Source organism: Trichoderma ghanense, assembly GCF_004382785.1.
Source record: "Trichoderma ghanense strain CCMA-1212 chromosome Unknown scaffold_28, whole genome shotgun sequence".
NCBI classification, from domain to species: Eukaryota; Fungi; Ascomycota; class Sordariomycetes; order Hypocreales; family Hypocreaceae; genus Trichoderma; species Trichoderma ghanense.
In genome coordinates this window covers 81,251-95,469 of record NW_027395691.1, presented here as the reverse complement: position 1 = coordinate 95,469, position 14,219 = coordinate 81,251, and the positions used below count along the sequence as shown (strand labels likewise).

The 14,219-nt window shown below is 56.1% G+C and overlaps 5 protein-coding genes across 5 annotated transcripts; 3 read left to right on the top strand and 2 right to left on the bottom strand.

Annotated features, from left to right (window-relative positions):
* Positions 1 to 1,142: 1,142 nt before the first annotated feature.
* CCMA1212_010634 (uncharacterized protein) lies at positions 1,143 to 1,769 on the top strand (the record flags this gene model as incomplete). The annotated part of the gene is made up of 1 exon (XM_073707670.1): positions 1,143 to 1,769. The coding sequence occupies one exon, from the start codon at positions 1,143 to 1,145 to the stop codon at positions 1,767 to 1,769; it is 627 nt and encodes a 208-aa protein (XP_073553833.1).
* Positions 1,770 to 3,301: 1,532 nt separating this feature from the next.
* Positions 3,302 to 5,242, top strand: CCMA1212_010633 (putative mitochondrial chaperone BCS1-B; the record flags this gene model as incomplete). Its single annotated transcript, XM_073707669.1, has 1 exon — positions 3,302 to 5,242. The coding sequence occupies one exon, from the start codon at positions 3,302 to 3,304 to the stop codon at positions 5,240 to 5,242; it is 1,941 nt and encodes a 646-aa protein (XP_073553828.1).
* A 2,646-nt stretch (positions 5,243 to 7,888) lies between these two features.
* On the top strand, positions 7,889 to 9,527 carry CCMA1212_010632 (Hydroxymethylglutaryl-CoA synthase; the record flags this gene model as incomplete). Its single annotated transcript, XM_073707668.1, has 4 exons — positions 7,889 to 7,976; positions 8,066 to 8,168; positions 8,257 to 9,317; positions 9,390 to 9,527. Exons 1-4 carry the CDS (start codon positions 7,917 to 7,919, stop codon positions 9,525 to 9,527), a joined length of 1,362 nt encoding a protein of 453 aa, XP_073553827.1. The 5' UTR covers positions 7,889 to 7,916.
* Positions 9,528 to 10,248: 721 nt separating this feature from the next.
* On the bottom strand, positions 10,249 to 11,766 carry CCMA1212_010631 (uncharacterized protein; the record flags this gene model as incomplete). The annotated part of the gene is made up of 1 exon (XM_073707667.1): positions 10,249 to 11,766. One exon carries the CDS (start codon positions 11,764 to 11,766, stop codon positions 10,249 to 10,251), a length of 1,518 nt encoding a protein of 505 aa, XP_073553830.1.
* A 395-nt stretch (positions 11,767 to 12,161) lies between these two features.
* On the bottom strand, positions 12,162 to 13,897 carry CCMA1212_010630 (uncharacterized protein; the record flags this gene model as incomplete). Its single annotated transcript, XM_073707666.1, has 2 exons — positions 12,162 to 12,870; positions 13,107 to 13,897. 2 exons carry the CDS (start codon positions 13,895 to 13,897, stop codon positions 12,162 to 12,164), a joined length of 1,500 nt encoding a protein of 499 aa, XP_073553829.1.
* Positions 13,898 to 14,219: the final 322 nt, after the last annotated feature.

The window sequence follows — 14,219 nt, the reverse complement described above, 5'->3', positions numbered from 1 at the left end:
AATGGAAGGGATGATGATACGATACCCAGGAACAACACGCGCCTCCCAGGAATAAACAAGAGGATGTCTGAACTACTTGTATATTTGAAACCCCCCATGGTCGCTGGATTTACCGACATTTTCCTTACCGTATATACTACTACTACTACTACTACCACTACTACGGATCTAAATGAATTGGATGACGACATTTGCTACTTCACACAACATGCTGATATACCCTTGTTCCAAGCTCAGTCTCACCCGGGTGTCTGCATCCCGACCTCTTCACATCGTGGCCCCTCCTTGTCCACCTCGCATCACCAGAGGAAACAAGACGAACGAACCAGGCGTGCAGACCAGCTGTTTGCAGCCATCATCGGCATTCACATGCAGTGTCCCATTCAAAGCTGGCTCACAAGTCGCACATCTGCAGCCCAGGTGTTTTTTTTCCCCTCCCCCTCAAACCCCTCCATCGCTATCCCTATGCAGCAAATCGTGCAGAACGCAAGCCAACGCGAGATGCAGTGCGTTGGTGATTTATTGACTGTTGTGAATTGGTCTCACAAGCAAGATGGGAGACGTGCATATTGCTGCTGATGATCGCGGAGTTTCTGCAATTAGCGAGCCGTGAATCATGTCTTTCAGCTTGCACACTACACTACCCGTCCGGCGATTTGATTCCCGGCTTGTATTTCTTTTTTTCTTCTAATCTTACTTGTGTCTTTGTACGCTGGCATGACGCATGATAGAAGGCCGCGCGTCAGAGCAGGTTGCCGGGCTCGTACGGAGGTTGTCTTTTGCGGCTGGGAGCTTGGAAGAGGGCGGCATTGCGGCATCACGCATTCACTGCTGGCGGCAAACGAGCAGCTTGTAGACGGACAGACAGGTAGACAGACAGACAGTCGTGCGACAGCTACAAGGGGCTGATAAAAGACTGATGGATTCCATCCCTCTCTTCCTTTACCAAAGGTCTGTTCGTGGAGGTCGGCAAGGTGTATAGAATCAGCCTTCAATTCTGTTTCGTAAGTCCACCATCTGACCCCATTGCTTGTTCAGCCAGGGCGGTAACAGGAGCTCACATCGATGACGGGAAACAACCAGCTTCCAATTTCCATCGAAACTGAATCAATTTGACCAGCCTTGTCTCTCCAATCGCCGACATGCCCTCCTCATTGCGCTCCCCTTCATCCACTTCAACCTCATCCTCATCAACCAACGGCCACCTGCCCTCCGCCGCGGGGGGTTCTCACCGGAGCTCCAAAAGCAGCAGCTGGAAATCCGAGTACTTGCCCCTTTCCCGAGACAGAGGGCTGTCTCTGAGATTCATCGCCTACGCCGCGGGAGCTTCACTACCGACGACAGTGAAGAAGATGACGAGGCTGGAGGAGAAGAAGAAGAAGAAGAAGGACGGACAGGCCGGTGGTGGTGTGCCCAGGTGGGACTTTTTCGAGCGCGACACGCAGCTGTTCTGGGTTGTCGTGCCCGAGGACAGGCAGAAGAAGCGCGGCCGGAGCAGGACTTGGAGGGAGAGGACGCAGCAGAGGAGTCTGTCTGCGGCTTCGTCGTCCCAGGCAGCGGCGGTGCCCGAGGTCAACAATTTCCCTCCTGAGATTTCGTCTCGTTGGACGGGAGGAACGACGACGACGGGCGTCGTGCCTCCTCAGGCTGGAGGTGCTCCGGTGTATGGGCAGCCGAAGCCTGTTGGGTTTCCGTTTGGCATTCCTCCGGTGGTGAATCTGTCTGGGGGGGGTTCTATGCCTTCGTTTGGGAGGAAACAGACTTGTTGATCTGTCACTCGGGTCTGCCCCCTTTTCACTCTTCTCTGTTGGTCAAGTTGTGTAATTATGGTGTTTTTCTCAAGTAAAAGTTTACAGATGCAGTCACGATCTGCAAGAGAGAGAGAGAGATTCACTGACATTTCGAAAGGAGGTGGAGAGGGTGACGCCGATGACGAGTTGGAGAGGCGGAGTTCCATCTTGCATCAAGTATTGCGAGTGTTGTTTCAAGCTCTACTAGGTCGCTCGCCCAGCTTTACATGTTGATGGAACTGAATCAACTCGCTTCGGCAATGATGATTCCGTAATGGTGATTGACTTTCTGTGCACTCATCATCGTTTCTGTCATTTTCTGTGTGTCCTCGTAAGAAAGTCAGTTGATGCCCTCCCGGGTTGGCCGCTGTAAGTGACGACACTAGCCACAGTTGGTTCGCCGGCGAGGTGCAGTGGCTGTGCATCATCGCCCACAAGGCGGCTGCCTCCCCTCCACTTACCGCATCTATTCCTCTTCCACTTTGTCCCTGATGGATTCATTGCATCTGTTGCTGTTTGAGCAGTCGACCTGCGCTTGGCCCGACATGGCTTCGCGCTTATCTGGCCCCTGCTCCTCAAGTTACTTTTTTCATGTGACGGTTTGAAGATCGATGATGGAGGATTCAGGCAGCCTTACGAGGCACACGGCGAATCGAGGCTTAGCCGGCGGGTGATTGGGGAACGAACCTGGTTCCTCTACGAGCATGTCTGGTTCCGGGTGACTCAGTCGGGCATGTTCCCCTGTCATTGCTGCATCTGTCCCAGATCGTCTACGATCCTGGTGCTTCTGAGGGGACGGGGGAGTTGAGTGCAAGGGAAAAGAGACTGTGGACTTCTGGGACATGACGGACGGTTCGTTGCTTCTTCCATCGCCATCCGCATCTCCGTCCAAACGCCACTTGCAACCCAATCAGCTGACCATCCTGCGTCCTCTCCGGGGCCTGCTGCATTAGTGATTCCCCCCCAGAATCTGCAGAATCACGGCCCTTTGACGGCTTCGATTGGCGGCATCCGCACAGGAGGGCAAACAGGCAGCCGGCGGCCAGTCCCACCTCGGCGAGAGTCATCCAGCCGCGATCTGCCAATCTGCCTCTCCACAGCCTCCCGCTGGGCCAACCAGGGGTTCCGCTAGCCTCTAGGCCGCAGCACCACATGTTGAAAATTGCAACTCTTTTTTTTTTTTTTTTTTTTTTCTCTTCTTTTTGGTTGGAAGGGTTCGTTGGTCTTACATGTATAAAAGGGTGTCTGCATCTCTACCATCTCAACAACACTCAATTCATCAACAGTCCATCTCCTCCTGTCCATCCTTCTCTGGTGGACTGGTGAGACAGATTGTCGCATTTTCAACTCGCCTTCGCTGACCTGGTTGCCGTCGTCTACAACTTCTGTACAGCCGGTACCTTGGAGTGTGGTTGAGCTTGGGCAGAAGGCTTGCCGGCCTGGTTGGGTCAGCCATTGGGCATTCATTCAAGAAACAGCTTCACGCAGAATCATCGCCTCCGCAGCCCAGCATGGATCCCCTCATCAACATGTCGTCGCAGTTTGCAGACGGGGTTGTTCCCAACCCCCAGTTTGCCCTCCTCAACTACTTCTTCCCCGGCTTCTCCATGCTCACCTCCGCCCTGCAGACCTACCTAGGCATCGACCTCAACTTCTACATCCCTCTCCTCGTCGCCATCTTCGGCCTCAACTTTGTCTGGGGCTACTTCAGCAACTCTGCATGGTCCTGGATCGACGCCTACCTCATGTCGTCCTTCAGGGTCCGCACCGATGATGAGACTTACAACATGCTGATGCTCTGGATCTCGCGCCAGGCCTTTTCGCAAAACTCGCGCCGCTTCCTGGTCAACACCGACCTGTATTCCCGCAACAGCTACATCTGGGGAGCCGGGCAGGACGACAGCGATGATGAAGATGACGAGGAAGATGCCGCCGTCGACATCCTGGGACCGAAACAGACTCTTCACTACACCCCTTCCTTCGGGTCTCACTTGTTCTGGTACAAGGGCTGGCCCATGCTCTTTGAGCGCATCCAAAACAACCAGCAGCTCAACTTCCAGACCGCCAGCGAGCGGGAGGAGCTCTCCATTTCATGCTTTGGGCGCAACCCGAGCCTTCTCAAGGACCTCCTCCTCGAGGCCCGTCAGCTGTACCTCAAGAAAGACGAGCGCAAGACTCTCATCTATCGCAGCGCCAGCGGCAGCTACGGTGGAGAGCCCTACTGGCAGCGCAGCATGTCCCGTCCCAACCGGCCCTTCTCCACCGTTATCCTGAGCGAGAAGATGAAGCAAGACTTGATCGATGATGCTGCCGACTACCTTAACCCTGCTACTCGCCGGTGGTATGCGAACCGTGGCATCCCTTACCGACGCGGGTACCTTCTCTACGGACCCCCTGGCACCGGCAAGAGCTCGCTCAGCCTGGCTCTGGCAGGATACTTCCGGATGAAGATCTACATCGTCAGCCTGAGCTCCATCAGTGCCACCGAGGAGGGTCTCACTTCTCTCTTCAGCAACCTGCCTACTCGCTGCCTTGTCCTCCTCGAGGACATTGACACTGCTGGTTTGACGCACACCCGAGAAGAGCCGGATGCTACTGCCACCTCCAGTCCACCCCCCAATCCCTCTTCACCAAATTCGGCAACCGGTCAGACTCCAGGAGCCGGCGCCCGCCTCTCGCTTTCCGGCCTTCTCAACATCCTGGACGGAGTTGCCTCCCAGGAAGGTCGCCTTCTCATAATGACGACAAACCACATCGAGAAGCTGGACAAGGCGCTGATCCGCCCCGGCCGCGTGGACATGATGGTCCGCTTCAGCCTTGCCGACCGGACCATGACTCAGGCCATCTTCCGGGCCATCTATGCCCCCTTTGAGAGTGAAATCACCTCGGACGAGGTCGCCCTCAAGCCCAAATCCAAAAAGGGCGTCACTGCATCGAAGCGTGCCGAGCCTGATGATGCCGCAAAGGAACGGTGGGCCAAGCAGCACGCGGAGATTTCTCAGCGCATTGAGGCTCTGTCCCTGGAGTTTTCCGCCAAGATTCCCGAGTTCGAGTTCAGCCCCGCCGAGATCCAGGGACTGCTGCTCAGGCACAAGCGCTCTCCCGAGGATGTCATTGCCGCTGCAGACGCTTGGGTGATTCAGACGCGCAAGGACAAGAAGGAGAAGGAGGCGCAGGAGGCTGAGAAGCGGCGCAAGGAGCAAGAGGAGGAAGAGAAGAAGAAGAAGGCCGAAGAGGAAGAGAAGAAGAAGAAGGAGAGCGAGGACGGCAAGGCAAAGGCTGAAGGCTCGGACGAGAAGGAGCGTACCGAGGCCAAGAGTGCCAATGACACGGCCAAGGAATCTCCATCCGCAGGAGAGGGCGATGCTAGCAAGGGAGACGAGGTGAAGGCGGAGGCGTCCAAGGACGACAAGAAGAACACGGCATCGGACTCAGAGTATGAGCGGGTGTGAAAAGCCTTGTACAAATGGATGGTCAGACGTTGGGTCGCATATCACGGCGTTTCTGGGATTGGGAGGGTTTTCGCTCGGGACGAGATGACAACATTTCTTGGATATCATATAGAACATTGGATGAGAATAAGAATACGGAATAGAGAACGGTTTCTGACCTATCATCTGACAGGCCAATGCATAACAGATTGGTCCGATACATTTGCCATGAGCGTGATGAAAGTGTTGACCTTGAGGAACTTGAATGCGGTTTTCAAGATCCTGGATGCCATACAACGATTATTAGAGCAGGACAGGATTGGATGACGGAGGCGATGCAGAGCAAATCGGCGACTTTCCCGCCAAAGCAGACAGATGGAGATTATCGATAGGCATCGGGCCATCTCAATCCGAGTACGCGATGATAAACAACAAACCAGATCTGCCATGGATTTCTCGCTGGCCAATGGCATGAAGAGATTCAGTTGGTGTTGTGGGTTTGAGCTTGTTGGGACGCAAAGGTAATTACCGCAATCTTGATCTCGGGGCCGTATTCGTATCGTGGGTTTTTGGGCTTGGGGTGGCTGGCACGACACGTGGTTGTACCTGACTAAGGTCGTATTCGTATTTCTTTTGTTGAAATGCTTCATGCATCGCGAGATGCCGTTCGAAAGCAAGACCTACCGCATCTCCTGAATTGCAGATACGTACCACTAGTAATTGACCTGCCGTGTGCGATGGAACGCGTCTAACGAGAACTGACAGAATCCGTCGGCCGTAACGGCGCATGTTGGGTGCTTGTGCTTGTACTCCGTACTTTGTACATGTTGAAGCAGCTTGAGCAGATTGGCTGTGAAACTTGTCTCATTTTTTTTCTGGTTCATCCGAAGCTGGCGCCGTCCGGAAGTGGGGCCGGGGGGCCGGAATCCGAGCGGCGTGCGAAAAATGCCAAATCAGGTAGGCCAGGTGTCTTAGGATCCTGTCTGGACGTTTGGTGGCTGAATTGCACCCTTGGAAAAATGGCAGTTCATGTAGATGTAGGCTCTTGAGCATGATGCGAGCTGGGGGACTTGGGGCAAATTACTCATCAAGTATCCTTCCGAGTCAGTGCCGTTCCGTGCTCGACGTTGGACACGGGGACGGACAGGACAGGTATATACACGTAGTAGAAGGGCGGGGCTAGTATGTCGCCATTTGGAGGAGCAGGCTCTTCAGTACTGACATCCTCCAGATGGGAATGTCATCTTCTGGTCGTGCAGATAGCCGTGCACGCCCCGAGGGTCACGGTCAATGATGCATCTGGAAACACCGAGCTGACGATGAGAGCAAATGAGTACGACGCCGGTCATCTTCAGCCAGCCAGCCTTGCGATCTGGGCAGAGGGCCTGCCTGGTATTGGCCACGGAAGGATGATGTGTGTGATGCGTAGTGAGCCATTGATGGATCTGCGGATTCAACTGCACTCGCTACGTCTAATTGAGGCTTTATTCGGTTGTTATGATGCCCAGATGTCGTGTAGGAAAACGCGTCTTGAGATGCTAGTACGACCTGCGTATCTTATCAGATGGACCGATAGGATTTTGTGGATTGGGGCCGGCTCAGGAGCCTCGTTGAGTCTCTTCGATGGCGGTGGAGCCCAAGCTGGAGGAGGAAATGGTGCGTTTGAAGAGGCAATGCGGACAAAAGCATTACACTCTGGTCGAAGCATTGGTGCTATCCACGAGCAAGTATCGTGGAAATGCGGGAGGAGACGAAAAGGTGGCGGTGGGGCGGTTGACAACGCATGGGAGCGTGAGATTCTGCATCTGGAGGAATACAGAAGAGGCAGAGATGATCGAGCTGGCAGCAGTTGTTTGGCACCCAAGGCCCCGGTTTTGGGAGGTGACAAAAGACCCGTTATGAGGGTAAAGCTACACGTAGCTGCCTCCCCCGTACATAGACTAAATACGAAATATGGAGCTGATGGATGGTGACGAAGAGAAAGGAAGATGAAGGAGCAGGAAGAAAAGGGGACACGGTAGCAAAGAGGTCGTGCAGCCACCTGCAGTAGAATGTATCTCTGTTGGTGCGATAAGAAGAAGAGGCGGAATTGGGAATAATAACAGACACGGCAATTGAAAACTGGCAGGGATGCGAGTTACAGTGGCAAGAAGATGCTGGGCAACATGAGAACACAAGCAGGGACTGGGAGATCGAGGCAAACAAACACGGGCACAAGTCAATGTCTCTTCAAAGGCAAAGCAAAGTATTCGGTCTCCCGTACTCGTAGTCGCGATTTTGCGTTGGCTGGCTGACTGCGTGTGCCATTTCCCAAAGGATCAAATCACAGCAGCTGCCGCATCTCGTAGTGGTTGCAAACCCCCACCACAGCCCACCAGAGCCCACTAACGCCCACTAGGCCCGACCCCTGGCAGAAGCGCTGCAGGGCCCCTGTAGGTCCCCCAAAGTCCCCTGTTGCTTTGCAGCTCAGGCGCTACAGCGATGCGCGACCGCCTGCCACAAAGGGCGGTGAAAACCTTTAAATGGACATCTGGGGCCGCCACAATTGACACGGTCGACATTTCCTCGAGCTTCACTCTTTTTCTCCTTTTCTCTCCTCATCCACCACCCAATTCCTCTCCATTCTCTCTCTCTTTGTCTTCATCCTTTCAACTTGCTCTCTTCCAGCTTAACTGCATTCTTTTCTACCTTCACAATGGCTGCCCGACCTCAGAACATTGGCATCAAGGCCATTGAGATTTACTTCCCCAGCCAGGTTCGCCCACTTGCCCCTCCATGGACTCTTCAGGATTGATTCTGCCCGCACAAGAGACAAAGCCACTGACAACCTGGATCACAAAACAGTATGTCGAGCAGTCCGAGCTCGAAAAGTTCGACGGCGTTGCCGCCGGCAAGTACACCATTGGTCTCGGCCAGACCAAGATGGCCTTCTGCGACGACCGCGAGGGTAAGTGCAAGAGTTCTCGACATTCTGCCGTGTCGAACCTCTTCCCCCCCTTGAATCTGAAGCATTCGGCTAACCCTCTCTGGTCCAGACATCTACTCAATGGCCCTGACCGTCACCTCGAGACTCATCAAGAACTACAACATCGACGTCAACTCGATTGGCCGCCTCGAGGTCGGCACCGAGACCATCCTGGACAAGTCCAAGTCGGTCAAGACGGTGCTGATGCAGCTGTTTGGTGACAACACCAACATTGAGGGCGTCGACACCCTCAACGCCTGCTACGGCGGCACCAACGCCTTCCTCAACAGCATCAACTGGGTCGAGTCGTCCGCCTGGGACGGCCGCGATGCCATTGTCGTGGCCGGCGACATTGCCCTCTACGCAAAGGGCGCTGCCCGCCCCACCGGTGGCGCCGGTGCCGTGGCCATTCTTGTCGGTCCCAACGCTCCCATTGTTGTCGAGCCCGGCCTGCGCGGCACCTACATGCAGCACGCCTACGACTTCTACAAGCCCGACCTGACCAGCGAGTACCCCGTTGTCGACGGCCACTTCTCGCTGACCTGCTACACCCGCGCCCTCGACGCCGCCTACCGCGACTACAACAAGAAGGAGGCCAAGCTGGCCAACGGCACCGCCAACGGCGTCGACTCCTCCAAGACGCCCCTCGACCGCTTCGACTACCTTGCCTTCCACGCCCCCACCTGCAAGCTGGTCCAGAAGTCGTACGCCCGACTGCTGTACCACGACTTCCTCAGCAACGCTGATGCCCCTGCCTTTGCCGAGGTGGCCCCTGAGCTGCGCGACATGGACTACGAGAAGTCCCTGACCGACAAGGCTCTCGAGAAGGTCTTCATGACGCTCACCAAGAAGCGCTACCAGGAGCGCGTCAACCCCGCCATCCAGGTCGCCACCCTGTGCGGCAACATGTACTGCGCCAGCGTCTGGGGCGGCCTGGCCAGCCTGCTGTCCTTTGCCGACAGCAAGGCTCTCGAGAACAAGCGAATTGGTCTCTTCAGCTACGGCTCCGGTCTCGCCGCCACCTTCCTGTCCCTGCGCGTCGTTGGCAGCGTCGAGACCATTGGCAAGACTCTGGACATTGCCACCCGTCTGGAGGCCCGCCGAGCCGTCCCCCCTGAGACGTACGATGAGGTTAGTTTTCTTTTCCACACTATCTTCGCAGTTTGGACAAATGGACAACATACTAATTTTGACCCTTTTTAGATGTGCAACCTCCGAAAGCAGGCCCATCTCCAGAAGAACTACACCCCCAAGGGCGAAGTCTCCACCATCGCCAGCGGCACCTACTACCTTGAGAAGGTCGACGACATGTTCAAGCGAGAGTACGCCGTCAAGGCTTAAGCCTCCTTTCTTTCCCCTTTCCAGCCTCGTCGGCTGCGAAAAAAACAAATACCCTTTTGTTCTGCTTGAATAAAATAATGTGCGGCATGGAGCACACGGCGTCTTAGTTATTTTTGACCATTCATGGGCGAAAATTCTTCCTTGTTCTTTTTTTTAACGACGAAAAAACGTGCAGTGCGGCACGACACGAGCACAGCGATAGACTCATCAGTTGAGGATTTGCAGGTGATCCATTTTGATGACATTTGGTCTTGGTTTCTGGATAGACATTGAGCGATGGTGGCGCTCATAATGAGGTCTCTGGGGGAGGATAAAGGCAAATATTGGGGGGGTATATAGGCGACGATGTATCCCGTCTGGCTAGGCATTAATGGTGTGCGGTCTATAGAATCAGCCAAAGCCTTTCGAGGACGAGCGGACGGAATGAAATGAATATACAAATAGACATGATGTGCCAGAAGTTGATGCGTTTTGATTTTGCCATTGCTGAGAGTATTCATTTCTCATGCTCACCAATCTCACGGTAAACATGCCTATTCTCCTTTTCCCTTCCGTGTTGTCTCCTTCTTTTACCCGCCATTGTAATGCTGGTGTAATACTTTGTTCCGTCTCATCCCTAAGGTATAATCCATCCACACCCTTTTGTTCTATTCTATTCTTGTTCGCTCTGCTGATTGTACAATTGTTTCCGTATCTATCCTTACTTTCCATATGTCATGCATCACTCATCCCCCTTGTACTTCCACTCGGCGTTTCTATGCAAATGATAGTCCCCGGTGAGAATGCTCCTCCAGATGCCGTACAGCCCGCCGACGGGCCACTTGCTCTTGAGCGACTTCTTCCACAGCCGGCGCTCCGTGCGGCTGGCGTCGACGTCGATGCGGACCTTGTCGTAGACGGAGGGCAGGGTGGTGGCCGAGTACTTTTCGCGCAGGGCCGTGTACCAGGGCTTGTCGTAGACGCGCCAGAACTCGTCCTCGGAGTAGTACGTGTGGGCGTAGAGCCACTTGCGGCCGCCGAGCCGGACGAGCTTGTCCTCGAGGGCGCGGTTCTTTGCGATGAATTCGTCGTGGTCCTCGGGGCCCCAGCCCCAGACGCCAATGTTGAGCATGGGCTGGGGCACGAGGTCGGCGCCGACGGCCTCGGTCTGGCACGTCGGGTGGAAGGTCGGGTTGGGCGTCTCGCGGAGGGGGCACAGCCACAGGGGCCAGATGCCGAACTCGTCGGCCGTGTAGTCGACGAACTCGGCGGCCTTGTCGTAGGGGATGGCCAGGTCCTGGACGACGAAGCGGGCCGACTCGCCGCTGGCGTGCAGGGCGCGGTAGAGCATGCGCGTGTGCATGAAGTCGTCGAGGAACCAGCGCCAGAAGTCGGTGAAGGGCACGTACTTGAAGTAGGTGAAGCCCTGGGCGCCGACCCAGAAGCCGGCGCGGTCGTAGCGGAACAGGTACTCGGCCAGCGGGATGTAGTCGGTGACGGGGTGCTCGGCGTCGGCGTGGCGCGTCTTGTCCTGGACGTGCAGGTAGAACCAGGGGTCGCGGGCGTGGCTGAACGTCTGGACCTGCTGGCCGTCGGGCTTGTCGTCGGTCATGCGGCCGGTGATGACGACGCCGTGGTCGCGCGAGAAGAGGATGCCGTCGACGTAGTCGTTGCGCGGGTCCTGCGTCTCGGCGCGGACGCGCGCGGCGGCCTCGGCGACGCTGTGCGTGCGGTGGTACGTGGTGCGGACGAACTTGCGCGCCTCGACGAGGTTGAGCTCCATGAGCGTCGTGATGCCGAGGGTGCCCACGGCGCCGGCCGCGCCCCGGAACAGGTCTGCGCGCTCGTGCGGCGACGCCCGCACCACCTCGCCGTTGCCCAGCACCATCTCGACGTAGTTGACCGTGTCGTTGAAGAAGCCGTGGCGGAACGAGCTGCTCTCGCCCGCCGTGCCCGCGAAGCCGCCGCCGGCCGTGATGCCGGGGAACTCCATGACGACGGGCGGCACCAGGCCGTGGCGCAGCGTCGCCTCGACCAGCCGGTCCATGGGCACGTTGGGCTCGACCAGGGCGGTGCGCGCGCCGCGGTCCACGGCCAGCACGTTGCCCAGGCTGCTGATGTCGACGGCGCGGTGGCCCGGGCCGGGGCGAGGCCGCGTGCTGTTGGTCGAGCCGTGGAAGATGCGGTACGGCTCGCCGCGCTCAAAGTAGCCGCGCACCGCGCCGGCGATCTTGGTCACGGCCTGCTTGTGGCGCTCCATGACGCCCCCGGGTTTCGGCTGCTTCGGGGGAGGGAGCGGGGCAAAGAGAGGGCTGGTGATGGTGCGAGAGAGAGAGAGAGAGAGACGAGTTTGGTGTTGAGAGCTAAAGGTGAAATTCAATGGCGATAATCGTGGGGCAGCCAATGGGGAGGCATGGCGGGGTCGGGAAAGGCTTCAGGGCCCACGGCGGAACTAGTACCAAGGTACTTGCCCAGAGAGGAACTGAAGCTCTCCAGCTGGTTACCTTAGGTAGGTATCAGATAAATCATCGATAAAGAGCAGTTGAGCTGTTACATACATATATTCTCCTGAGTAAGTATGCATGGTATCATATATAAGTACTTAAGAATAATAAGAGAGGTCACTAGGGAATTATTCCTTCTTTCATCCCAGTATCACAGCCTTGCCGTCCATTCCGTCTTCAAGCCAGCCTTGATCGCCACCGACGCCTGTACGTCCTCAAAGCTGTCCTCCAGGAGCTCATCAAATTTCAGGCTGCTCTCCTCAAGCGTCCGAGCCTTGATGACGGTTGCGATCGCCTCAATCGACTTCGGATCTTGCACTGAGCGGCTTATGAAGCTGGCCCAGCTCTCAACACAGCGCCGAGAACTAGGGGCGCGAGACAAGATGATGGCAAAGACATGCGGCATTGCCTCGTACTCCTCGAACACCAAAGGAACACCATCGGCAAAGAGCTTCATTGCCAGCGCCTTGTCCTCATAGGCGAGTATCTCCCAGCCCGTAGACACCCATATGGGTGGTGATCCTTCCCAGCTGGGACTCATGAGGAGCGTCGCCAGCGGGTGCGCGACCAAGTCGTCGTCGACGTAGATCTGCTTCCGCGGCGGGTTTGCCGGCCATATATCGCACGGCGGGATCCTGGCAATGGCTTCGGGCCGTGGCTTAGGCAGGTAGTCGTACGGGTGAGCGTCTTCCCCCTGCCATGATGGCGAGCTGTGCGTGATGTCGAGCCAGGGAGAGGCGCAAGAGACGCCGGCGGGCAACGGGACTGTGCGTGACTCGCCGTACCACTGAATGCGCGTGTCGTTACGGCGCAGCTGAAGGATGAGCTGCAGAAGGGCGAGGGATAGGTTTCCACCGGCGCTGTATCACACGAAAGAGGAACAAGGAGAGACAATCCGGTCAGTGACACGCCCACTTTGACAACCACGGTGACAGTGTAGTAGTAGTAGCAATAATTGTCTGACACATGGAAGCGTTGCACAGCATGATGCTACCTAGTAGTGGTGATACCAGTAGTTTTTTTTTTTTCTGTTCTGTGCACCGACTTTCTATATGCTAGATGTATGGATGGAAAAACAAACGGAGAAACAACATACCTGTCTCCCGCAAAAACAACATGGCACGGCTTCACAGCCTCGTGATAGGCATCCGGCGGCGGATACAGCAGCGTAAAGTACGAGACGAGCGCATCCAGCAGCGCGCTCGGAAACGGATCCTGCGGCGCCAGGCGGTACCGCACTGAATAGCATCGCCCGCCCGCCAGCTTGGCCAGCCTCTTGACGAGAGGGCGGTGCGTGGCGGGATCGCAGAGGTAGTACGCGCCGCCGTGGAAGTAGAGCACCGTCGTGGGCTCTCGGCACTCCTTCATCATGGCGCGGTACTTTGCGGCCTCGGACATGACGGGCAGGGGCTCCCATTTCGAGGCTGCTGCTCTGTATCCCGTCCATTCTGCTTGGACGGGGGTGAGTTGAGGGACTCGGACGCTGCTGCTGCTGCTGCTGCCGCTGGCATCTCTCATGCTCTCAACGACGCGGAGCAGCGCGTCGCGGATGTCCGTCTCGGGGGGCGGCGGCGATGCGTACTGGCTGATCCATATCCTCCCCTTGATTTCGATGTTGCGCGTGCTGAGCTTCTGAGAGTAGGAGATTGAGCGTGGAGTGGAAGGCGTCAACAGCGCGCGGATGAACGAAACCACCAGGTGGGAGTGGAGATCGACGTATTTGGCTGGTTCTGAGAGTCTCAATGCGTGCAGAACGGCGACTCGGGTGAGGAGAGGGAGCTTGGCTAGTATGAGGAGGAGCAGTCGGAAGTTGAGGGCGAGGCTGGAGACGGGAGATGGTGATGGAGGAGCGACAGCAGAAGCCGAGGTTGGAGGAGGTTCGTCCATGATGTATGTCGAAGGGGTTCAAAAGGAGGATTAAGAGTTGAATGGAGGCAAACTGGAACCAAGTAAACAGAAGTTGTCTCTAGGATCAGGGAGTAAAATATGATTAAAGAAATGTGTGTGTTTGTAGAGAGTTGAGCGATTAGGCGCTGCTTTGTTGGCTCAAGCCGAGGCGAGATCGATATTCAACCGCCAACATGAGGTGGTATCAGCTTGGTAAGTTAAGGCAAGGTAGACACGTGCTGCTACAATGAGGAGGAGACATCCATACCAATGCATTCCTCACACAAACAACAACCCGTGAGTTCTGAAAATGGCAGCATTA